Source organism: Hyla sarda, chromosome 3 (genome assembly GCF_029499605.1).
Source record: "Hyla sarda isolate aHylSar1 chromosome 3, aHylSar1.hap1, whole genome shotgun sequence".
Classification (NCBI taxonomy): domain Eukaryota; kingdom Metazoa; phylum Chordata; class Amphibia; order Anura; family Hylidae; genus Hyla; species Hyla sarda.
Window position 1 is genome coordinate 69,116,378 of NC_079191.1, and position 24,870 is coordinate 69,141,247.

At 44.1% G+C, this 24,870-nt stretch overlaps 1 protein-coding gene across 5 annotated transcripts in view; it reads right to left on the reverse strand.

The window, feature by feature from the left end:
- LDAH (lipid droplet associated hydrolase) overlaps nucleotides 1-24,870 on the reverse strand; it is a 289,096-nt gene that overhangs the window by 158,851 nt on the left and 105,375 nt on the right. For all 5 annotated transcript variants that reach the window (XM_056564283.1, XM_056564282.1, XM_056564285.1 and 2 more), the window contains one exon: nucleotides 818-984. In XM_056564283.1, coding sequence (XP_056420258.1) covers nucleotides 818-984 — 167 coding nt within the window. The remainder of the gene's footprint in view (nucleotides 1-817; nucleotides 985-24,870) is intronic.

Below are 24,870 nucleotides of genomic sequence, written 5' to 3' on the forward strand. Positions count from 1 at the left end.
GAGAGGACCCTCCATGCAATTTCCTCTCCATGGACCCTTAGTGACCAGCTGACTGCTTTCAGGACAGGTATTTAGAATGCTGGAACTGGCGGTCTGGAGGCTTGGGTGAGAGTCTGAAGGTATTTGAGGGAGTGAAGGTCTGGAGACATTTGTAGGGGGTGGGGGAGGCATTTGAAGTGGTTTGAAGGCATTGGTAGGGGGGGGCTTTGAGGCATTGTTGGGAGGTCTGGAGGCACCCGGATGTCACAACCAAATTCATAATATGTTAACAAAAAGTGAGAGACTATCCGATGGGCACCTTCCTGAATAACTAGAAATTGCCTAGAGTTTAAACAAGGCAATTTTATTGAAAATAGTGCAACTTAAAAGTTTCGAATCGGGACCGGATTCTTCGTCAGGCAGAACGAAGAATCCGGTCCAGATTCAAAACTTTTAAGTTGCACTATTTTCAATAAAATTGCCTTGTTTAAACTCTCGGCAATTTCTAGTTATTCAGGAAGGCGCCCATCGGATAGTCTCTCACTTTTTGTTCACATATTACCACAAATACCGGACTGAGAAGTTACGGGAATTGGACACCGAGGCTGCCACCTGTTATCGACCCGAGCGAGTCTACATGCCATCTAAGGTGTTGTACTCTTAGTACAACACCACACGGTAAGGTGCAATTTATCCATACACTTCACTTCAATATCCCGCAGTATTACACCAGGAGCGCACCTCTTTTCTTTTTTGTAATTGCTCTACAACCAAATTCATGGTACATAAACTTTAATAACCATAGTAGTAGACCATTGCTGCTGTTGAACTAACTTACCTTCAGTTCTGGAGATCGCTTCATCATTTCCAAGATGATATAACAACCGATAGAATGGCCAATAAGAACCAGCTTTATATCAGCTGGAACACTCTGTTTTAAGAAGAAGAGTTTGTGTTCAATTTGTCCATTGAGGCCAAATACGTCATCTATCTGGTGGTCATGTTCTGCAAAAAATAAAAATAAAATAAAATAAACACTTTAGTCAGAATTTGGCTTATACAGAAAATGGGAGATGTTGTCAATAACAAACAATCCGACTACAGATAAAAAAGTTTGGAGAAGTAACCGGATTGTGTCTTAAATTAAAATAAATATGTGATATGAAATATATGATAAGCCATAGATTGTGTGCTGCCTTGTTGTGCCCCCAAAATAATCAGAAATAATTTTCTGCATGACACAAAATGTTTAGCAAGGACATTGATCCATTTATGTGCAGACTGTACATTACCCTACACATACGGTAATTACTCCATACACAATTTTTTCTCAGTTCTAGTTCAGTCCTTTCTCTTTTTATACCTTATTGGTAAAAATACGAAAGGGTTAATATGTTAAATAAGACAGAAATTTTGTGGGATAAATTTTATTTGCTCAACCCACCATAATAGAAACAGAGCATGATAAAATAAGAAAAACAATGGTCCATTTTTTCACTGCATATAAATGACTGCATATGCGCCCAAATTTTCATGCAATCTGTACACCAAATTCCTTACATTGATACCTCTTTTGTATGTACTTTTTCAAGTATACATTAAATACTAATGTTCAAAAAATAAAAGTTTGAATTAAAATAGGCAAGAAAATAAGTTTTACACATTTAAAAAATCGAGGCAAAAAATGGCCCAGTTTAAATGCTCAAAATAGATATATTACAATTACAAGTTATCACGTAGTTTAATGATTCTGCTATTCAAATACTTAAAGGGGACCTGTTATCTCTTTGATGCTTCCCAAACGACCAATGATCAATAGATCTCTTTCTGTTTGGGTTCAGAAGAAGATCTGTCAGTCAAGACCAAATGGGCAGACAGTAGCCATCGAGGACCACCCCATTGACTCGTGGTTCAGGCAGCATGAAAGTGATGACAAGTTCTCTTGTTAGATATTTTAATGAAGCCAAATGAAATCAGAGTAATGTTAATATATATTATTTAATGCTGCAATGACAATATTCTTTTATTTTTATATTATATATTAAATATTGTTACGCCGAGCGCTCCGGGTCCCCGCTCCTCCCCGGAGCGCTCGCTACACTCTCCTCACTGCAGCGCTCCGGTCAGTTCCACTGACCCGGGGCGCTGCGATACCGCCTCCAGCCGGGATGCGATTCGGGATGCGGGTAGCGCCCGCTCGCGACGCGCACCCCGGCTCCCGTACCTGACGCGCTCTCCGTCAGTCCTGTCCCGGCGCGCGCGGCCCCGCTCCCTAGGGCGCGCGCGCGCCGGGTCTTTGCGATTTAAAGGGCCACTGCGCCGCTGATTGGCGCAGTGGTTCCAATTAGTGTTATCACCTGTGCACTTCCCTATATCACCTCACTTCCCCTTCACTCCCTCGCCGGATCTTGTTGCCATCGTGCCAGTGAAAGCGTTTCCTTGTGTGTTCCTAGCCTGTGTTCCAGACCTCCTGCCGTTGCCCCTGACTACGATCCTTGCTGCCTGCCCCGACCTTCTGCTACGTCCGACCTTGCTTCTGTCTACTCCCTTGTACCGCGCCTATCTTCAGCAGCCAGAGAGGTTGAGCCGTTGCTAGTGGATACGACCTGGTCACTACCGCCGCAGCAAGACCATCCCGCTTTGCGGCGGGCTCTGGTGAAAACCAGTAGTGACTTAGAACCGATCCACTAGCACGGTCCACGCCAATCCCTCTCTGGCACAGAGGATCCACTACCTGCCAGCCGGCATCGTGACAGTAGATCCGGCCATGGATCCCGCTGAAGTTCCTCTGCCAGTTGTCGCTGACCTCACCACGGTGGTCGCCCAGCAGTCACAACAGATAGCGCAACAAGGCCAACAGCTGTCTCAACTGACTGTTATGCTACAACAGTTACTACCACAGCTCCAGCAATCATCTCCTCCGCCAGCTCCTGCACCTCCTCCGCAGCGAGTGGCCGCTTCTGGACTACGACTATCCTTGCCGGATAAATTTGATGGGGACTCTAAGTTTTGCCGTGGCTTTCTTTCCCAATGTTCATTGCACTTGGAGATGATGTCGGACCAGTTCCCCACTGAAAGGTCTAAGGTGGCTTTCGTAGTCAGCCTTCTGTCTGGAAAAGCCCTGTCTTGGGCCACACCGCTCTGGGACCGCAATGACCCCGTCACTGCCTCTGTACACTCCTTCTTCTCGGAAATTCGAAGTGTCTTTGAGGAACCTGCCCGAGCCTCTTCTGCTGAGACTGCCCTGTTGAACCTGGTCCAGGGTAATTCTTCCGTTGGCGAGTATGCCGTACAATTCCGTACTCTTGCTTCAGAATTATCCTGGAATAATGAGGCACTCTGCGCGACCTTCAAAAAAGGCCTATCCAGCAACATTAAAGATGTTCTGGCCGCACGAGAAATCCCTGCTAATCTACATGAACTCATTCACCTAGCCACTCGCATTGACATGCGTTTTTCCGAAAGGCGTCAGGAGCTCCGCCAGGATATGGACTCTGTTCGCACGAGGCGTTTCTTCTCCCCGGCTCCTCTCTCCTCTGGTCCCCTGCAATCTGTTCCTGTGCCTCCCGCCGTGGAGGCTATGCAGGTCGACCGGTCTCGCCTGACACCTCAAGAGAGGACACGACGCCGCATGGAGAATCTCTGCCTGTACTGTGCTAGTACCGAACACTTCCTGAAGGATTGTCCTATCCGTCCTCCCCGCCTGGAAAGACGTACGCTGACTCCGCACAAAGGTGAGACAGTCCTTGATGTCTACTCTGCTTCTCCACGTCTTACTGTGCCTGTGCGGATGTCTGCCTCTGCCTTCTCCTTCTCTGCTGTGGCCTTCCTGGACTCCGGATCTGCAGGAAATTTTATTTTGGCCTCTCTCGTCAACAGGTTCAACATCCCGGTGACCAGTCTCGCCAGACCCCTCTACATCAATTGTGTAAACAATGAAAGATTGGACTGTACCATACGTTTCCGCACGGAGCCCCTTCTAATGTGCATCGGATCTCATCACGAGAGGATTGAACTTTTGGTCCTCCCCAATTGCACTTCTGAAATTCTCCTTGGACTTCCCTGGCTTCAACTTCATTCCCCAACCCTGGATTGGTCCACTGGGGAGATCAGGAGTTGGGGGCCCTCTTGTTCCAAGGACTGCCTAAAACCGGTTTCCAGTAACCCTTGCCGTGACTCTGTGGTTCCTCCTGTAACCGGTCTCCCTAAGGCCTATATGGACTTTGCGGACGTTTTTTGCAAAAAACAAGCTGAGACTCTACCTCCTCACAGGCCTTATGATTGTCCTATTGACCTCCTCCCGGGCACTACTCCACCCCGGGGCAGAATCTATCCTCTGTCCGTCCCAGAGACTCTTGCCATGTCTGAATACGTCCAGGAAAATTTAAAAAAGGGCTTTATCCGTAAATCCTCCTCTCCTGCCGGAGCCGGATTTTTCTTTGTGTCCAAAAAAGATGGCTCTCTACGTCCTTGCATTGACTACCGCGGTCTTAATAAAATCACGGTTAAGAACCGCTACCCCCTACCCCTCATCTCTGAACTCTTTGATTGCCTCCAAGGTGCCCACATTTTTACCAAACTGGACTTAAGAGGTGCTTATAATCTCATCCGCATCAGAGAGGGGGATGAATGGAAAACGGCATTTAACACCAGAGATGGACACTTTGAGTATCTGGTCATGCCCTTTGGCCTGTGCAACGCCCCTGCCGTCTTCCAAGACTTTGTTAATGAAATTTTTCGTGATCTCCTATACTCCTGTGTTGTTGTATATCTGGACGATATCCTGATTTTTTCTGCCAATCTAGAAGAACACCGCCAGCATGTCCGTATGGTTCTTCAGAGACTTCGTGACAATCAACTCTATGCCAAAATAGAGAAATGTCTGTTTGAATGCCAATCTCTTCCTTTCCTAGGATACTTGGTCTCTGGCCAGGGACTACAAATGGATCCAGACAAACTCTCTGCCGTCTTAGATTGGCCACGCCCCTCCGGACTCCGTGCCATCCAACGTTTTTTGGGGTTCGCCAATTATTACAGGCAATTTATTCCACATTTTTCTACCGTTGTGGCTCCTATTGTGGCTTTAACCAGAAAAAATGCCGATCCCAAGTCTTGGCCTCCTCAAGCGGAAGACGCCTTTAAACGGCTCAAGTCTGCCTTTTCTTCGGCTCCCGTGCTCTCCAGACCTGACCCATCTAAACCCTTCCTATTGGAGGTTGATGCCTCCTCAGTGGGAGCTGGAGCTGTCCTTCTACAAAAAAACTCTTCCGGGCATGCTGTTACTTGTGGTTTTTTTTCTAGGACCTTCTCTCCGGCGGAGAGGAACTACTCCATCGGGGATCGAGAGCTTCTAGCCATTAAATTAGCACTTGAGGAATGGAGGCATCTGCTGGAGGGATCAAGATTTCCAGTTATTATTTACACCGATCACAAGAACCTCTCCTACCTCCAGTCTGCCCAACGACTGAATCCTCGTCAGGCCAGGTGGTCTCTGTTCTTTGCCCGATTTAATTTTGAAATTCACTTTCGGCCTGCCGATAAGAACATTAGGGCCGATGCTCTCTCTCGTTCCTCAGATGCTTCTGAAGTTGAACTCTCTCCTCAACACATCATTCCTCCTGACTGCCTGATTTCCACTTCTCCAGCCTCCATCAGGCAAACTCCTCCAGGAAAGACCTTTGTTTCTCCAGGCCAACGCCTCGGAATCCTCAAATGGGGTCACTCCTCCCATCTCGCAGGTCATGCGGGCATCAAGAAATCTGTGCAACTCATCTCTCGCTTCTATTGGTGGCCGACTCTAGAGACTGATGTGGTGGACTTTGTGCGAGCCTGCACTATCTGTGCCCGGGATAAGACTCCTCGCCAGAAGCCCGCTGGTTTTCTTCATCCTCTGCCTGTCCCCGAACAGCCTTGGTCTCTGATTGGTATGGATTTTATTACTGACTTACCCCCATCCCATGGCAACACTGTTATTTGGGTGGTCGTTGATCGATTCTCCAAAATGGCACATTTCATCCCTCTTCCTGGTCTTCCTTCAGCGCCTCAGTTGGCTAAACAATTTTTTGTACACATTTTTCGTCTTCACGGGTTGCCTACGCAGATCGTCTCGGATAGAGGCGTCCAATTCGTGTCTAAATTCTGGAGGGCTCTCTGTAAACAACTCAAGATTAAATTAAATTTTTCTTCTGCATATCATCCTCAATCCAATGGACAAGTAGAAAGAATTAACCAGGTCTTGGGTGATTATTTACGACATTTTGTTTCCTCCCGCCAGGATGACTGGGCAGATCTTCTACCTTGGGCCGAATTCTCGTATAATTTCAGAGTCTCTGAATCTTCCTCCAAATCCCCATTTTTCGTGGTGTACGGCCGTCACCCTCTTCCTCCCCTCCCTACCCCCTTGCCCTCTGGTCTGCCCGCTGTGGATGAAATTTCTCGTGATCTTTCCATCATATGGAGAGAGACCCAAAATTCTCTCTTACAGGCTTCTTCACGCATGAAGAAATTCGCGGATAAGAAAAGAAGAGCTCCTCCCATTTTTTCCCCTGGAGACAAGGTATGGCTCTCCGCTAAATATGTCCGCTTCCGTGTCCCTAGCTATAAGTTGGGACCACGCTATCTTGGTCCTTTCAAAATTTTGCGCCAGATTAATCCTGTCTCTTACAAACTTCTTCTTCCTCCTTCTCTTCGTATTCCTAATGCCTTTCACGTTTCTCTTCTTAAACCACTTATCATTAACCGTTTCTCTCCCAAATCTGTTCCTCCCACTCCTGTCTCCGGCTCCTCGGACATCTTCTCCGTCAAAGAGATTTTAGCATCAAAAAAGGTCAGAGGGAAAACCTTCTTTTTAGTGGATTGGGAGGGTTGTGGTCCAGAAGAGAGGTCCTGGGAACCTGAGGACAATATCCTGGACAAAAGTCTGGTTCTCAGGTTCTCAGGCTCCAAGAAGAGGGGGAGACCCAAGGGGGGGGGTACTGTTACGCCGAGCGCTCCGGGTCCCCGCTCCTCCCCGGAGCGCTCGCTACACTCTCCTCACTGCAGCGCTCCGGTCAGTTCCACTGACCCGGGGCGCTGCGATACCGCCTCCAGCCGGGATGCGATTCGCGATGCGGGTAGCGCCCGCTCGCGACGCGCACCCCGGCTCCCGTACCTGACGCGCTCTCCGTCAGTCCTGTCCCGGCGCGCGCGGCCCCGCTCCCTAGGGCGCGCGCGCGCCGGGTCTTTGCGATTTAAAGGGCCACTGCGCCGCTGATTGGCGCAGTGGTTCCAATTAGTGTTATCACCTGTGCACTTCCCTATATCACCTCACTTCCCCTTCACTCCCTCGCCGGAGCTTGTTGCCATCGTGCCAGTGAAAGCGTTTCCTTGTGTGTTCCTAGCCTGTGTTCCAGACCTCCTGCCGTTGCCCCTGACTACGATCCTTGCTGCCTGCCCCGACCTTCTGCTACGTCCGACCTTGCTTCTGTCTACTCCCTTGTACCGCGCCTATCTTCAGCAGCCAGAGAGGTTGAGCCGTTGCTAGTGGATACGATCTGGTCACTACCGCCGCAGCAAGACCATCCCGCTTTGCGGCGGGCTCTGGTGAAAACCAGTAGTGACTTAGAACCGATCCACTAGCACGGTCCACGCCAATCCCTCTCTGGCACAGAGGATCCACTACCTGCCAGCCGGCATCTTGACAAATATATTTGAGGTAAAAATTATATAATCTAATATAGTAGGCTAAAAAGCTTAAAAAAATATATATAAAAAATTTAAATAAAAAGAAACAAAGAAAAAAAGAATCATCTCTCCAATATTCTCAACTGGATATGAAGGAACAAAAGATTTAAATATGGTTATTAAACTCATAATAAAAAGGAAGCATCATGAAAAACAAATCCTACAAAAACATAAAAGAAAATCACAATAGTTATTATTGACTTGAATTCTATAAGAGCTTCTTGGCTTCAGTGAAGCAGATGAGCGTAAATGACTAGGTGCAGAATAGAAAGCTTCACTCCAGAGAGAACTTATGAAGTGGGAATTGGATAGATTTAAAAGCATGGTACATTCCAGGGTTTCCACCGCCTGCCGATTATTCATGTACGATCAACTCTTCTGGCACAATGAAAGAAAATCAAAGCCCGAATCAGAGAGGCCTGTATCACTGCACCCCTACACTGCGGTGTTCTTGGCACCGAGACGACCAGGAACAGTATGGATCCTGTAATTTTTAAGGTGTCATTGGAGTTCACAAAGATGTTACATACTCCACCAGATATGAACTGATGTTTATCTTCTATTATATCTCATCCAACTATTACTACAAAAATAAAAAATAAATAGAATAAGCAAAGCTGCACAGTTTTTAGGTTATAGATATTTATCTTGCTTATGTCTACATTCTTATACTCTCTTTACATTCACTTTAAGGGGACACCACATAAAAAGTAATAAAAATATCAATACTGACCATGGCCTCCCCTTCATCGTTGAACCCATTTTGTCTCACATTGCAATCCAATATCAAAATTCAACCTGTTTTACACAAGTACTTAGCCTGTCCTAAGTGACTGTCCCAGGAGTCTGCAGGGAATGGATGGTGATAAACTTTTACAGCTAATGGCTGAATACTCGCTCGGTCCACAGCTATTCCAACCCACAGCTATCCCAACTCCTTGTATACATACACATTAGGTTTGGGCACAAATGTAAATGTTTCAATGTAAAAAGGAGGGTTGGTGTCAAAGCTGCTGCCAGATACAACATATTTCCCATGAGAACAAATGGATCGGGCATGTTGAGATGACCGATCCTTTTTTCCTTAAAGGGGTACTCCGGTGAAAACCTTTTTTCTTTTAAATCAACTGGTGGCAGAAAGTTTGTAACAATATTTGTAACTTACTTCTATTAAAAAATCTTAATCCTTCTTGTACTTATTAGCTGCTGAATACTACAGAGGGAATTCTGTTCTTTTTGGAATGCTCTCTGATGACATCACGACCACAGTTCTCTCTGCTGACGTTATTATAATAATAATAACGCTTTATTTATTGTTGTCCTTAGTGGGATTTGAACCCAAGTCCCCAGCACTGCAAGGCAGCAGTGCTAACCACTGAGCCACCATGCTGCCCTTAGCATACATCTGCTATGAATGGTTGCTAACATGGACAGAGATGTCAGCAGAGAGCACTGTGTTCATGATGTCATCAGTGTTCCAAAAAGAAAGGAATTTCCTCTGTAGCATTCCGCAGCTAATAAGTACTGGAAGGATTAAGATTTTTTAATAGAAGTAATTTACAAATATGTTTAACTTTCTGCCACCAGTTGATTTAAAAGAAAAAAGGTTTTCACAGGAGTACCCCTTTAACATCTGTCAAATGAATGCTGTCTGAACACCAAATAGACATATTAGTCCAAATTTATCAAACTATGTGAGAGTAAAAATGTAATGATTTTTCTTTATAGCAACCAATCACAGCTCAGCTTTCATTTTACCAGAGTTCATTAGCTAAGCTGTGATTGGTTGCTGTGGGAAAATCAATCCACTTTTTCTCTCACACAGTTTGATAAATCTGGGCCTATATTCTCCATCCTGATGAAATTGTCAGGTGCTCTTGACATTAATGCATATGCAATTTTTAGGGTTTTTAGAAAAATAATTGGCTTTCTAGGATGTAAACAGAGAAAACCTGATGTAAAATATTGCATTGTGGAAAATAAGGTGCATGTAGGGGTGAAGGGAAGATCACCCCTCCTACATCCGCCTGTTAAAGTAACTCTGTCAGCTTTATTTTCTGAAATGCAGACACCATTAGATAGCTGTTAGGGAAAAAAGCAAACTACCTTACCTGGAGGTGATTATGGTTGTCAAACTTATAAAATGTCTTTTTTATTTTTCAGCTGGAACCCCTCTTTGCTTGCCCTCGCCTCCCAGTCTCTCCTTGGTTGACATACAATGCTCTGTAGATGAACCCCCTTAAAGGGGTAACTCTGGTGGATTTTTTTTTTTTAAATCAACTGTTGCCACAAAGTTAAACAGATTTGTAAATTATGCAAAGATAAGTAATAAGACGGCACTCACCACGGTCGTGACTTCATATCCTTTATTCGGGAATAGCAGGTCTTAAGAAGTATGTAAGTATGATACAGCTGTCACCTCCACGCTGAGGTCCCCAGCGTCCTTGCCATGATACCTGCCTGACACCGCACCTCTGTTCCCTACTATTCCTGAATAAAGGTTATAAAGTCACGACCGTGGTGAGTGCCGTCTTATTACCTATCTTTGCATACTTGGATTGTCTACCTCTCTTCAATAGATTGAGCACCACCTAATCCTTTGTTATTTACCTGCCGCGATATTGTACATTCCCGGATTATCAGCAGTGCCGGTCTCTTTCTTACTAAACTCAGATTTGTAAATTACTTCTGGAGCACCTTTTCTCCTGTTTTTAGAATTAACAGAGAGTGTCCGGCTACTGATAGTAGCCGACATTCACTGTTCTGAAGTGAGCGCAGCTCCTGCTCTTGCTTCAAGGCCGCTTAAGGACTCAGGGCTTAAGTACCAGGACGCAAGGGCGTACCTGTACGCCCTTTGTTCTTAACAGGTTAATAATGAGGGGCTAAGAGATGAGGGCAAGCAAAAATGCATAGTATGGCACTTGAGCAGCTACGCTCCAACTCCTTGACTGAGATATAAAAAGGAGATTTTATAAGTTTGGCAACTACCATCAGCCCCAGGAAAGGTATGAATGTTCTTTAATACAGGTTTTATAAAGGTTCTTTGTATAAAGGTTTCTTTTATACACTAACAGCTATCGAATGGTGTCTGCACCTCTTAGCAGCAAATACAGCTGACATATTCCTTTAAACAAACTAACACAGGATTGGCAGATCAATGGTGCTGGTCCATGTCGGAATGTAACCACCCTGTCGACAAGTGTGCCACAGCTCCCATAACAAGTGAAAAAAGCAGCAGCTCAACTGTCGTACTGTTCACACAGGGAACAAGGGACCTTGGTTCCTGATCACTGGGGTCCTTGAGGTCAGATCCCACACAGATCTGATGCTGTAATCTTGGCATAACCCTTTTAACCACATCAGCAATTTTACTATTACCAAATGTTTCCAGATGTCCTTTAAGGGCAGGGTAATCCTCATGCACAGTTATAATTCACCTCTGCTTTGTATGGAACCATAATAAGACTTTAGTTGAGGTGCATAAGCCTTAGGTAATTTGCTGTTTCCCCTTAGTTTTAACAAATGCCACTATTAGTCATAGAAGACAACTGCTGTCCACCTAAGGTGCCCATATACATAAGAGCAAAGACAGCCACACCTTCTGATTTCAGCTAGACAGGCCAAGTGTACACCAACAAGACAAAGAAGCTTTGGGCATGTTGGATTTTAAAACCTGGTTTCACGTTTGCAGGGAATAGTAAGCTCTGAACTTTCTCTAGAGCCCCTTTCCTTGCCTACTTGCATAGCCTCCCTAAGTAGCAGCTCTACAACTTGAAGCCAGTCCCTTCACTGACTACAGAGACAACATAGTCAAAACAATAAGCAGGAACTGTTCAAGGTGTGGTACACAGGTCAGGATATGAAAGGTTACAAGCAAACAAAGACTAGGATTCTAAGTAATGGCATAAATGCAAAGTAGTTAAAAACAGATATCAGGGAAACATAGCGGCAGGTATATAGCATGCAGATAATAGCCTAATGACCAAATCAAGGTACGACAGGAATGATAATATGAATGAGACAGGATAACTAGAAATTTAACCGCGAGACTAAACCAGAAATGCAAGTAATGGAACACTAGACTAACAAAAAACCAACAATGAAGGAATACAAAATACAAAAAACAAATAAACTCCAGGTTTGGGACAAAGCAAGATGCAAAGGAACAGGCCCAACCACAGGAGGAAAACGCAAAATACAAAGAAGTCTAAACTCAGGTCAAGGTTCAGGATTCATAGAAACAGGCATGAACATAAGCCAAAATAGAAGGAAAAGTTACTAATAGAGATACCAAATTAGACAGGATAGCCTCCCGAGGCACAGACAGATAACTTACAAACTAACTAAGGTAAAAGCACATAACTGAGTAAAACTAAAAAGGTCATAGCTACAACAAATATATATATATAGAGTATGTGTACACAGACAGAGACAAACTGCAAAGTGAAATTAGCAGCAAGCCTGCAAGGCCTTGGAGGCCTGTAATAACCCCTCCTACCTGCTGATTGGTCCAAGACTGTGATTCTTACCTGGCCAGAGAGCAACATGCACAGCCTGGCCAGGTGTGGTCGTTACACCTGGTCCTTTAATTCTTAGGGGAGATAAACTGCAATCAGAGGTGTCTGGAAGTGGCTTATTCCCCTGTCCTCTTTGAGAGCATGTGCATGCATGGCTGAACCAATTATGCATGTGCAAAATAACAAGGATAGTCAATGGCCAACAACTATTGAAGGTGTACAACTACCATAACATTATGCAACTACATCTGCTATAGCAAAAGTCGGTACCCATGGGGAGGGGGGCATACAGTCTGAGGAGGCTTATCCACACCCTAAATCCCTCAATAGTGACAGAATTTTTTCCTCATGTTAGAGGGGGCTTTGCCTGTCGAAGCACTTGGTATGATTCCTTTTCATTGTACAACAAAAGGTCACTTGAGCACAGTCTCTGCACGGAATGCATCACCTTGAATATAAACTAACATAGGCAAGGCCGAGGCTTTGAGTATCTCAATGACAGATAATATATTTTCGCTGTGTTTATCCATCTGCGTAACATCTCCACATCACTTTATAAAAATTGAATATTACTGAATGTAAACATAACTAATATGTTTAACACCGAGTGTGTTATTTTATTTTATGTCTACTGTTAACGTGTTTTAAATTACCTAAAGCAACCTTTCTATTCTCGGTGTATAATACTTAATAAATCTCCTGGCCTTTCAGGAGTCAGGAGTAATAGCGACGAAAATGCAACAACTCGTATACGAGATACAAATAAAATGAAATAAAACATCGTCCCAGTACAATTTATTGCTCCGCTTCTGGCAGGACTGAGAGAATCGCTCCTTTTGAACACAGTTTGGAACTGAAAATGAAACACATGTAGACACAAACAAATGAGATAAGAGGCTGTTTAGCCAACGGGGTCTTCTTGTTGGGATTATAAAACAAGGAAGCTTCTTGTATGATCCAAAACCTCGAAAATTCCCTTAGGCCAAAACATTGTTAATCACGATTCCATTTTCAGCGCACATAAAATATACACAATAATCTACTTCACAGAAAATGAATAGTTTGATATTAATGTCTACGCCCTTTCTGCATACAATAGGGGTTTCGTTTATAGGTTTAATAGATAAAAACAAAAACAGCTAAGGGGAAATGACTAGTCCCTGGCATAAAAATCATTGGCTGTATAACATTAAAATAAAAACTTTTAAATGAGAAAAAAGAAAAAAAAAGCATTGGCTGATGTGTATGTGCACTGTATAAGCCAAAGCAGCAATTATCCAGAGATGGACTCATGGTGGTCTGGGACATCTGACAATAATGGTCTTGGGCCCCTCACCGAAGACCATAGCTATAATATCAGGGGTGATCCTGATTAAAACAATTCTGGGTGTTCTGCCGAGTGAGACCCCCAACCCAGCCCCCATTCCGGATCTCCAGGGCCCTGGCTATCCCAGCTACATGTATTGTCTGTGGGAGCACCCAAGATACCAGCGTACAGCCTACAGGTATTTAATGCGCTCCTATAGACAGAGCATGGAGCGAGTGCCACCTGCTGCTCCAAGAAAATTTCCTTAGGCCAAAAGCCGGTAATTACTCACTGGTAATTCTATTTCCTCGTAGTCACAACAGCACCACCAGAGAGATGGACTCCTCCTCCAGGAAACCTAGAGTACAAAAAGGATGCCCATCCCTCTCTGCCTCAGTGAATTACCGAGACTTTAAGAAGCATCCTACATAAGATTAGCAAACAACATTATACGCATAACGTATATATATATATATATATATATATATATATATATATATATATATACACACACTTTTTTTCTTTTTTACAACACCACAGTGAACACATTTCATGTGAGAAGAACAAGAAAAAAGTGTGGGAATAGTATGTGGTGCTGTCGTGACTACGAGGAAATAGAATTACCGGTGAGTAATTACCAGCTTTCCACCCTGTCACCACAGTACCACCAGAGAGAATACCACGGAAGTATTAGGGAGGGACCACTGCTTGAAGAACTTTGGGCCCAAAAGCCAAGGAGGATAGATCGTCAACCCTGAGCCTATAGTGCCAAAAAAAAGTATGTGGGGATGACCAAGTAGCCGCCCTACAGATCTGAGCAATAGAAGCACCTCTTTTCTCTGCCCATGAAGAGGCGACAGCTCTAGTAGAGTGGGCTATCAGGTTGGCTGGTGGAGACAGACCTGCAGAGGAATAAGCTGCAACAGTGGCCTGCCTAACCCATCTAGCAATAATATCTGCTCTGACACTATTTCCCCTATTGGGACCTGCAAACTGAATAAACAATTTATTTGATTTCCTAAAATTTTTGGTCCTTTCAAAATATTTTATAACACATCTGTGGAACAGATTTTCACTTTCTGAAGATGGATTTGCACAGAAGGACGGAAGGACAACCTCTTGAGATAAATGGAAATCTGACACAACTTTAGGTAAAAAAAAGCAGGAACAGGTCTTAAAATAATCCTATCAACTAAGATATGAATATAGGGTTCTCTAGTGCATAGGGCCGTTAGCTCCCCTACTCTCCTGGCAGATGTGACAGCTATAAGTAAGGCAGTTTTCTGGACTGAAAGCTTCAGGGGTATAAAAGACAAATGCTCAAAGGGACTCCTGCAGGGAGAGTTAAGCACCAGAGTAAGATCCCAAGGAGAAAAAGCTGACGGACTGGATAGCTGCATTCTGGTAACAGACTTAAAAAATCTCAACACCTAGGGATGATTAGCCATATAACACCCCTAGAGCAGCTACCTGTACTTGAGGGTGGCAACTCTTAACCCTTTCTCAAGTTCTCTTTGTAAAAAATCAAGGATAAAGGCATACTTTGGCTTATCCAAATCAAAGACGGTAGAATTTGAAAAGTGGATATGACTGTGCCTGACAGATCCTTGGACTTCAAGATTATCCTTTCAAGAGCCAAGCCGTCAGATGAAGGTTGCAGACATCTGAACGAAGGACCGGGCCTTGGCTGAGAAGATCCTGGATTTCTGGGAGAACCCAGGGGTCTGTTAGAGACATAGTCCTCAGACAGGAGAACCATGCTCTCCGGGGCCAGAATGGGGATATTAGGATGACCGCTGCTCTGTTCTCTTTGATCTTTCTTATAACTCTAGGAATAAGAGCCAGGGGAGGAAAGGCGTAGGCCAAGTCCCATTCCCAAGTCTGAGATTGGTGCGTCCACCACCAAGGGTCTGTCTGCTGGATCTAGAGAAAGAAAGTCTCTGACCTGTCTGTTTTGCCTGGTGGAAAAAAGATCCACTTAGCTGTGATCTTGAATAATATTTTTGGATTTAACCGCTATTCCCCTTGATGAATTAATTGCTGGCTTAGAAAGTCTGTCCTGATATTGAGATCCCCTTTGATATGCACTACAGAGATTGTTTTTAGATGGGATTCTGCAAAGGACAGGACCTGAAAAGACAAATTCATAAGGGATGGACTTCCCGTAGCTCCCTGTCTATCTATGACAGACACAGTAGTGGTATTATCCGAGAAGATTTTAACATTAGAGCCCCAAATAAAATCACTAGCTGTTTCAAGAGTCCTAGACACTGCTTAAAGCTCCCTAAAATTAGAGGATCTGACAACCAGCACTTCTTCCCAAAGGCCCTAAAAATTAAGGTTACCCAAATGAGCACCCCATTCCCAAGGACTGGCATTGGTAGTGAGGATAACAGGGTCCCAACAAACCCAATCTACACCTTTAGAAACGTTATAACTCAGTAACCACCAGTCTAAAGAGGCCAGCACTTGATGGGGCAACACAATGCGCCTATCCAAATCTTGTTGGGAACCAACCCAAGTCTCAAATAGTTCTAATTGTAAAACTCGAGAGTGAAAATGGCCACAGGGAACTGCAGGGATGGCTGCTGTGAACAAACCTAAGACTGACATCCCCTTCCTAATAGAAATACAGGGAGAACTAATGATCTCACTGACTGAAGAGATAATCTTTTCTATCTTAAGCCGGAGGGAGAAAAAGATTTTTGTACTGAAGAGTCAAACAAAATGCCCAAAAAAACTTTCTGTTGAGTAGGGATAAGGGAGGATTTATCGCAGTTAATTAACAAGCCCAACTTGTGGAGGATATCAATAGTACGGGACAAAAAAAATTTCCCTTTTGTTTCTGATTCTGCTACCAGCAGAAAATCATCTAGATAGAGAATAAAAATCCCTTCTCTCTCTCGGATATGGGCCGCCAAATAAATACGTAAATACTCTAGGAGCAATGGCTATACCAAAGGGCCGGGTGCAGAACTGTAGATGAGGGAGTTGAGAATTTATCAAAACTGCAATCTTAAATATTTCTGATAATCTATGTGAATAGTGAAATGAAAGTATGCATCTTTCAAATCTAGAGACGACATAAAACAATCCTTTAACAAAAGGTGGATTTTATTGTCTCCATTTTAAATTGATTATAAATCAAATAACGATTCAGAAGCTTGAGATTAATAATAACCCTGAACGTTCCATTTGGTTTTCCCACAAGAAAAAGTGTAGAATAAAACCCCAAACCCTGTTCTTGTGGAGGTACAGGAACCAAAACACCTTTCTCTATTAGGGATAATACTTCTCCTTGTATAGAAGACTGACCTGAAGGTCCTGGAGGAGACTTAGTGACCAAGAAACGAGTAGGTGGCAAACTAACAAAATCCAGATGGAGACCATCCCAAATAGTTTGAATTATCCAAGAACTACTAGAAATTTTTTCCCATTCTGGAAAAAAATCTTTAACCCCTTAAGGACCAGGCCATTTTACACCTTAAGGACCAGAGCGTTTTTTGCAAATCTGACCACTGTCACTTTAAACAATAATAACTCTGGAATGCTTTTAGTTATCATTCTGATTCCGAGATTATTTTTTCGTGACATATTCTACTTTAACTTAGTGGTAACATTTTGTGGTAACTTGCATCCTTTCTTGGTGAAAAATCCCCAAATTTGATGAAAAAAATTCAAATTGTGCATTTTTCTAACTTTGAAGCTCTCTGCTTGTAAGAAAAATGGATATTCAAAATAAATATTTTTTGGTTCACATATACAATATGTCTACTTTATGTTTGCATCATAAAATTTATGAGTTTTTACTTTTGGAAGACACCAGAGGGCTTCAAAGTTCAGCAGCAATTTTCAAATTTTTCACAAAATTTTCAAACTTGCTATTTTTCATGGACCAGTTCAGGTTTGAAGTGGATTTGAAGGCTCTTCATATTAGAAATACCCCACAAAAGACCCCATTATAAAAACTACACCCCACAAAGTATTCAAAATGACATTCAGTAAGTGTATTAACCCTTTAGGTGTTTCACAGGAATAGCAGCAAAGTGAAGGAGAAAATTCAAAATCTTCATTTTTTACACTCGCATGTTCTTGTAGACCCAATTTTTGAATTTTTGCAAGGGGTAAAAAGGAGAAAATTTTTACTTGTATTTGAAACCCAATTTATCTCGAGTAAGGACATACCTTATATGTCTATGTTAATTGTTCAGCGGGCACAGTAGAGGGCTCAGAAGGGAAGGAGCGACAAATGGTTTTTGGGGGCATGTCACCTTTAGGAAGCCCCTAGTCACATTTGGCTTTTTGAAAGCAAATTTTGCTTTGGGGGCATGCCGCATTTAGGAAGCCCCTATGGTGCCAGAAGAGCAAAAATAAGACCACATGGCATACCATTTTGGAAACTAGACCCCTCAGGGAACGTAACAAGGGGTAATGTGAACCTTAATACCCTACAGGTGTTTCACGACTTTTGCATAATTAAAAAAAAAAATTTTTTTTTTTACATAAAATGCTTGGTTTCCCAAAATTTTTACATTTTTAAAAAGGGTAATAGCAGAAAATACCCCCCAAAATGTGAAGCCCAATTTCTCCCGATTCAGAAAACACCCCATATGGGGGTGAAAAGTGCTCTGCTGGGTGCACTACAGGTCTCAGAAGAGAAGGAGTCACATTTAGCTTTTTGAAAGCAAATTTTGCTCTGGGGGCATGCCGCATTTAGGAAGCCATAGGGGCTTCCTAAATGCGGCATGCCCCCAGAGCAAAATTTGCCAGAACAGCAAAAAAAAAAAAAAAAAACACATGGCATACCATTTTGGAAACTAGACCCCTCGGGGAACATACCCCTTAATACCCCACAGGTGATTCACGACTTTTGCATATGTGCATATGTGAAAACAAAAAATTTTTTTTTACCTAAAATGCTTGGTTTCCCAAAAATTTTACATTTTTAAAAAGGGTAATAGCAGAAAGTACCCCCCAAAATTTGTAACACAATTTCTCCCGAGTACAGCGATACCCCATATGTGGCCCTAAACTGTTGCCTTGAAAGACGACAGGGCTCCAAAGTGAGAGCGCATTTGAGGCCTAAATTAGGGATTTGCATAGGGGTGGACATAGGGGTATTCTATGCCAGTGATTCCCGAACAGGGTGCCTCCAGCTGTTGTAAAACTCCCAGCATGCCTAGACAGTCAGTGGCTGTCTGGCAATACTGGGAGAAGTTGTTTTGCAACAGCTGGAGGCTCTGTTTTGGAAACAGTGGCGTACCAGACGTTTTTCATTTTTATTGGGGAGGGGAGGGGGGCTGTGTAGGGGTATGTGTATATGTAGTGTTTTTTACTTTTTATTTTATTTTGTGTTAGTGTAGTGTAGTGTTTTTAGGGTACAGTCACACGGGCGGGGGTTCACAGTAGTTTCTCGCTGGCAGTTTGAGCTGCGGCAGAAAATTTGCCGCAGCACAAACTTGCAGCCGGATATTTACTGTAAACCTCCGCCCATGTGAGTGTACCCTGTACGTTCACATTGGGGAGGGGAGAACATCCAGCTGTTGCAAAACTACAACTCCCAGCATGTACGGGCTATCAGTGCATGCTGGGAGTTGTAGTTTTGCAACAGCTGGAGGCTCCGTTTTGGAAACAGTGGCGTACCAGACGTTTTTCATTTTTATTGGGGAGGGGAGGGGGGCTGTGTAGGGGTATGTGTATATGTAGAGTTTTTTACTTTTTATTTTATTTTTTGGTAGTGTAGCATTTTTAGGGTACAGTCGCACGGGCGGGGGTTCACTGTAGCTTCTCGCTGGCAGTTTGAGCTGCGGCAGAAAATTTGCAGCAGCTCAAACTTGCAGCCGGATACTTACTGTAAACCTCCGCCCATGTGAGTGTACCCTGTACGTTCACATTGGGGGGGGGTGGGAACATCCAGCTGTTGCAAAACTACAACTCCCAGCATGTACGGTCTATCAGTGCATGCTGGGAGTTGTAGTTTTGCAACAGCTGGACGCACACTGGTTGAGAAACACAGAGTTTGGTAACAAACTCAGTGTTTTGCAACCAGTGTGCCTTCAGCTGTTGCAAAAGCTACAACCCCCAGCATGTACGGACAGCGGAAGGGCATGCTGGGTCTTGTAGTTATGCAACAGCTGGAGGCATACTACTTTGTCTGGGGATGCTGGGGATTGTAGTTATGCAACAGCTGGAGACACACTGGTTTGCTACTTAACTCAGTGTGCCTTCAGCTGTTGCAAAACTACAACTCTCAGCAGTCACCGGCAGCCAACATGCATGCTGGGAGTTGTAGTTATGCAACCAGCAGATGCACCACTACAACTCCCAGCATGCACTTTAGCTGATTGTGCAAGCTGGGTGTTGTAGTTATACAACAGCTGAAGGTACACTTTTCCATAGAAAAAAAGGTGCCTCCAGCTGTTGCAAAACCATAAGTCCCAGCATGCCCATAAGGGAATGCTGGGAGTTGTGGTGGTCTGCCTCCTGCTGTTGCATAACTACAGCTCCCAGCATGCCCTTTTTGCATGCTGGGAGCTGTTGCTAAGCAACAGCAGGAGGCTGTCACTCACCTCCTGCTGCTGCTCCACGCCGCATCAGGTCAGTCCCTCGCCGCCGCTGCTCCTGGGGCCCCGATCCCAACATTGACGCTGGGGATCGGGGTCCCCAGCACCCGTGGTCTTCTTCCCGCACCCGCTCACGTCCTCCGGAAAAGGGGTGGAGCGGGATGCGGGAGTGACATCCGCAGCAGGCGCCCTGATTGGTCGGCCGGTAAACCGGCCGACGAATCAGGGCGATCGTGAGGTGGCACCAGTGCCACCTCACGCCTGCTGGCTATGGCTGTTCGGGGCCGTCTCAGACGGCCCCGATCAGCCAGTAATTCCGGGTCAACGGAGACCCGATTGACCCGGAATCGCCGCAGATCGCTGCACTGAATTGTCCAGTGATCTGCGGCCATCGCCGACATGGGGGGGCATAATGACCCCCCTGGGCAATACGCCGCGATGCCTGCTGAACGATTTCAGCAGGCATCGGGCACCGGCTCCCCTCTGGCTAGCGGCGGGGGGCCGGGAATGGACAGGACGTACTCCTACGTCCTCGGTCCTTAAGGACTTGGAAACGGGGGCGTAGGAGTACGTCCATTGTCCTTAAGGGGTTAAGTCTACCACCTACTCGAGGATCCCATCATTGGGGGTCAGGTTTTTTGGTGGAAGTACTAGGCTAATTAAACATAAGGTCATTCCCCTTATGGGAAATTTTCCACTTGTTAGAAAGATCCCTATTCTTATTCTGACCACCTCTCTTCCATTTAAAGTGAAAAGGCTTATTTTGTCTAGGGGGTTGGGAGGATGGGAACCCCTTTTTCGTATCCTCAGCCTTGTCTAATACATCTGAGAGGACAGAACCAAACAAAAATTCTCCCTTCACAACTTACTCTTTGAGCCACTTTCCCCTGACCAATTTTTTTATCCAGAGCGCTATTTTGGCAGAGTTGATAAGTGCTGCTGATCTGGCGGACAACCTAACTGTGTCTGAAGATAAATCCGCCAAAAAAGCAGATTTTTTTTAATTGTAGCCACCAGGGAAAGAGTCTTCTCTTTGGGTACATCATTCTGCATATAAGAAGATAACTGGTCAACCCACATCACTAAGGATCTTGCAATAGTGGTACCAGCGACCGTGGGTTTAAGAGTGGCCCCTGCAGTCTCACAAGCCCTTTTGAGGAAAACGTCTGCTTTTCTGTCCATAGGGTCTTTTAAAGTACCAAATCCTCAAATGGTAAAGACCCCTTCCTGGAGACCTTGGAAACTGCCATGTCAATCTTAGTAGGGCGATCCCAATACTTAGTGTCAAACTCAGAAAAGGGGTATTTTCTTTTAATTGCCCTAGGAGTTAAAGTTTACTTATCCGGAGTTTCCCATTTCTCTCTTAATTAATTGAGAAATGGTTTTATGAAATGGAAAAACTCTACGTTTTCTTTCTTCTAGGCCCTCAAACATGATGTCTTGAATAGACTTCTGCTCTTTAGTCTCCTCAAGCCCCATGGTGGCCCTCACGGCTTTAGTCAATTGCTCAGAATCCTCTGAAAGAAAAAGAGGCTTCCCCGAAAAATCATATTCAGATGGATGGGAGTCATCCTCTGTAGGGAATATATAACTATGACAACCCATAGTATAAAAACTAAAAACCCAATATCAGATAAAAGATATACCTGAATCAGAATGAATAGAAACCCACATCTTCTTCCTCCTCAATATCACCAGGAAAAGAAGGGGCCATTACCGATGCCAGGGGGGGAGGGGGGGGCGGGTCTAACTACTGGTAGAAACCCTTTAAGGGCGGACTCTATCTGGCTCTTAACCATCTCTTGCATCTGCATAATTAGTGATGGGGATTCTAAAAAAACTAACATAACAAATTTAAGTAATAAAAAATGATTATTATTTTGTTTTTTTAAATACACCTGCACCCACCTGCAGCAATGATCCTATTAATGAAAGCTGGGCAGTTAGGCTTAGTATAATCAGGTGTTAATGCAATTTTACACATAAGGCATTCCCTATGTTTAGTCTTCTTAACAGCTTTCCTAGGAGTATCCTAAGAAATAAAATAACTTGTATGAGAAAAAATGGACAAAAAAGAGCCATAACCCCTCCGCAACAAATGGTACTGTAGAATCAGTCCTGGAATCCGCACAGTCCCGCTTAGAAGAATCGTCCCCAATGGAGCTCATCTTCCTCACACACTTCTCCCTCCTGGAGGCCAGCAGCTGCAGCTTCAGCTGCCAGATGGTTGTCCTATGTGCAACGGAGGCAGAGCAGCAGAAAGGATTTCCTTTTTAAAACTGCCGCCCTGGAAGGCCCGGACCATGGCATCTGATGTCACATCCGCCGTCACATGCACCCATTTCCTCCCCAGCCGTCACTATAACGTGACCTCTTAGCCCCGCCTCCATAAGGCAGCAGCCACGGAGCTCTGACCCCCTCAATAACTGCAATATAAGGTAAAAGCTCTGCCGACCCGCAACTACAGGCCGGCTGCGAGCAGTAATGAAGGGGCGGAGGGAGAAGGGAGGCAGGCGCCGGCGCAGGAATGCCGCTGCTGGGGGCACAAAACGGAAACCCCCCAACCAGGGGGTTATCGGAGGCCCAGATCACTCTCCCAACTAGGAGAGAATAGCCTCCTCTGGGCCCCCCCACCCCCACCGACACGATATTCACACCACCGAGGCATGGACTACTCCAGGCTTCCTGCAGGAACAGGAAACCACTGAGGCAGAGAGGGATGTGCATCCTTTTTGTACGCTAGGTTTCCTGTTCCTGGAGGAGGAGTCCATCTCTCTGGTGGTGCTGTCGTGACGGGGTGGAAACATTGTTAATCACGATTCCATTTTCAGCGCACATTAAATATACACAATAATCTACTTCATAGAAAATTAACATTCTGATATTAATGTCTACGCCTTTTCTGCATACAATAGAGGTTTAGTTTATAGGTTTAATAGATAAAAACAAAACAGCTGAGGGGAAATGACTAGTCCCTGGCATGAAAATCACTGGCTGATGTGTATGTGCACTGTATAAGCCAATGCAGTAATTATCCAGAGATGGACTCATGGTGGTCTGGGACATCTGATAATAATGGTCTTGGGCCCCTCACCGAAGACCATAGCTATAATATCAGGGTTGATCCGGATTAACACAATTCTGGGTGTTCTGCCGAGTGAGACCCCCAACCCGGCCCCCATTCCAGATCTTCAGGGCCCTGGCTCTCCCAGTTACATGTATTGTCTGTGGGAGCACCCAAGATACCAGCGTACAGCCTACAGGTATTTAATGCGCTCCTATAGACAGGGCATGGAGCGAGTGCCACCTGCTGCTCCAAGAAGCTGGAAGAAGCAGGGGCCCTGTTCTGGAAATCACAGAGGTTAGACCCTCGCGATCAGATGCTTATCCCTTATCCTGTGGATATATGTTTCCATAAAAATGTTATCTTTTTTGCTTAATTAATAAAACAAAGTCAACACAGCATGGACAGACATGGATCTGAGATCACAAGGGGGATTTATACATGTTAGATCGGTGGCGATATATGTTAGGCAGGTGGCGATAATGTTATGGCTGATTCTTGTATAAGTGAGAAAGATCTGATATACAAGATTCAAAGTAGTAACATGTTTCTGCAAACACCTTTTTCATTTGATATTGTAATAACCCTCAGACTTCACATTGTCATGTTTTTATGAGTCTTCCCTTTATAAGAACCTAAAAATATGTTTAATCCTTTGTCCTTTTACTGCAGAGAAGCCTCAGCCCAGTTAGAGACGTAAATTAGGACCAGTTGTGCACGGGCAACGCTGAGAATATTAAACACATGTGAACACCGGTTGCATCATTCAGCATAAAGGCATCTGAAGTTTGTAAATAAAGCTGTAGGACAAACAGAAGAGATGTATGAGGCACCCGCTGAGTGGAGGACAACTCACGCAATGGAGAAGTTGCTGTAATGATTGCATGTGAAGGACATGAACCATGGATGAGCATGTTAAAACACAATACAATTCCTCAGCCAAGACTATCCCAGCAGATGGACAACATTGGCATTTGAGATGTGTTTCATGTCAAACAATAAGGGACTTGTACACATAGCCATACTGCATCTGTTTTCAACCTAGGTTGAAAACCAAAAGTTTCCAACTGAGGTTTAAACCAAAGTTGAATGGAGAAATAATTCAACTATAGGCCAATACAGAAAACAGAAAAAAATTGTGGCATGAACTATTTTTTAGCCCATTTCCAACACTGGCTCCCCAATATAGTGTTGTACAACCTTGAATACGAGCCCCAAATCTAACACACAAATGTCTGATAGCAGTGAGCCAAATGATATCACAGCAAATCCACATGCAATCCATAGGAAATTCCACAAAATAAACCCGCCCCGACTCAAGTGGATTTGTGGATTTGTTTTTAAGAAAATAGATTTCGAGCAGTTGCAGGGCCACTAAAAGATTTTAAAAAAAGCACTGATTGGTTGCTATGGGCAATATGGCAGCTTTTCCTCTGTACAGGTTTGAATAAATCTTCAGTATTATTGAGCTTACTCTAGGCCCACTTTATGTCTTTGTACAACTCAGATCCAATATAAAGCTGTGTGTGTGAGGATTTACTGTAGTTTTGGACATGTAAGAAAGCATTAACCCAGCATTCCCTTCTGTATTAGTTCAGCAGTAAGTTAGACCAAAGTAGAAAAAAAATAAAATAAAAAAAATTATATATATATATATATATATATATATATATATATATATATATATATATATAGAAAAAGCTTTAAAGCTTTATCATA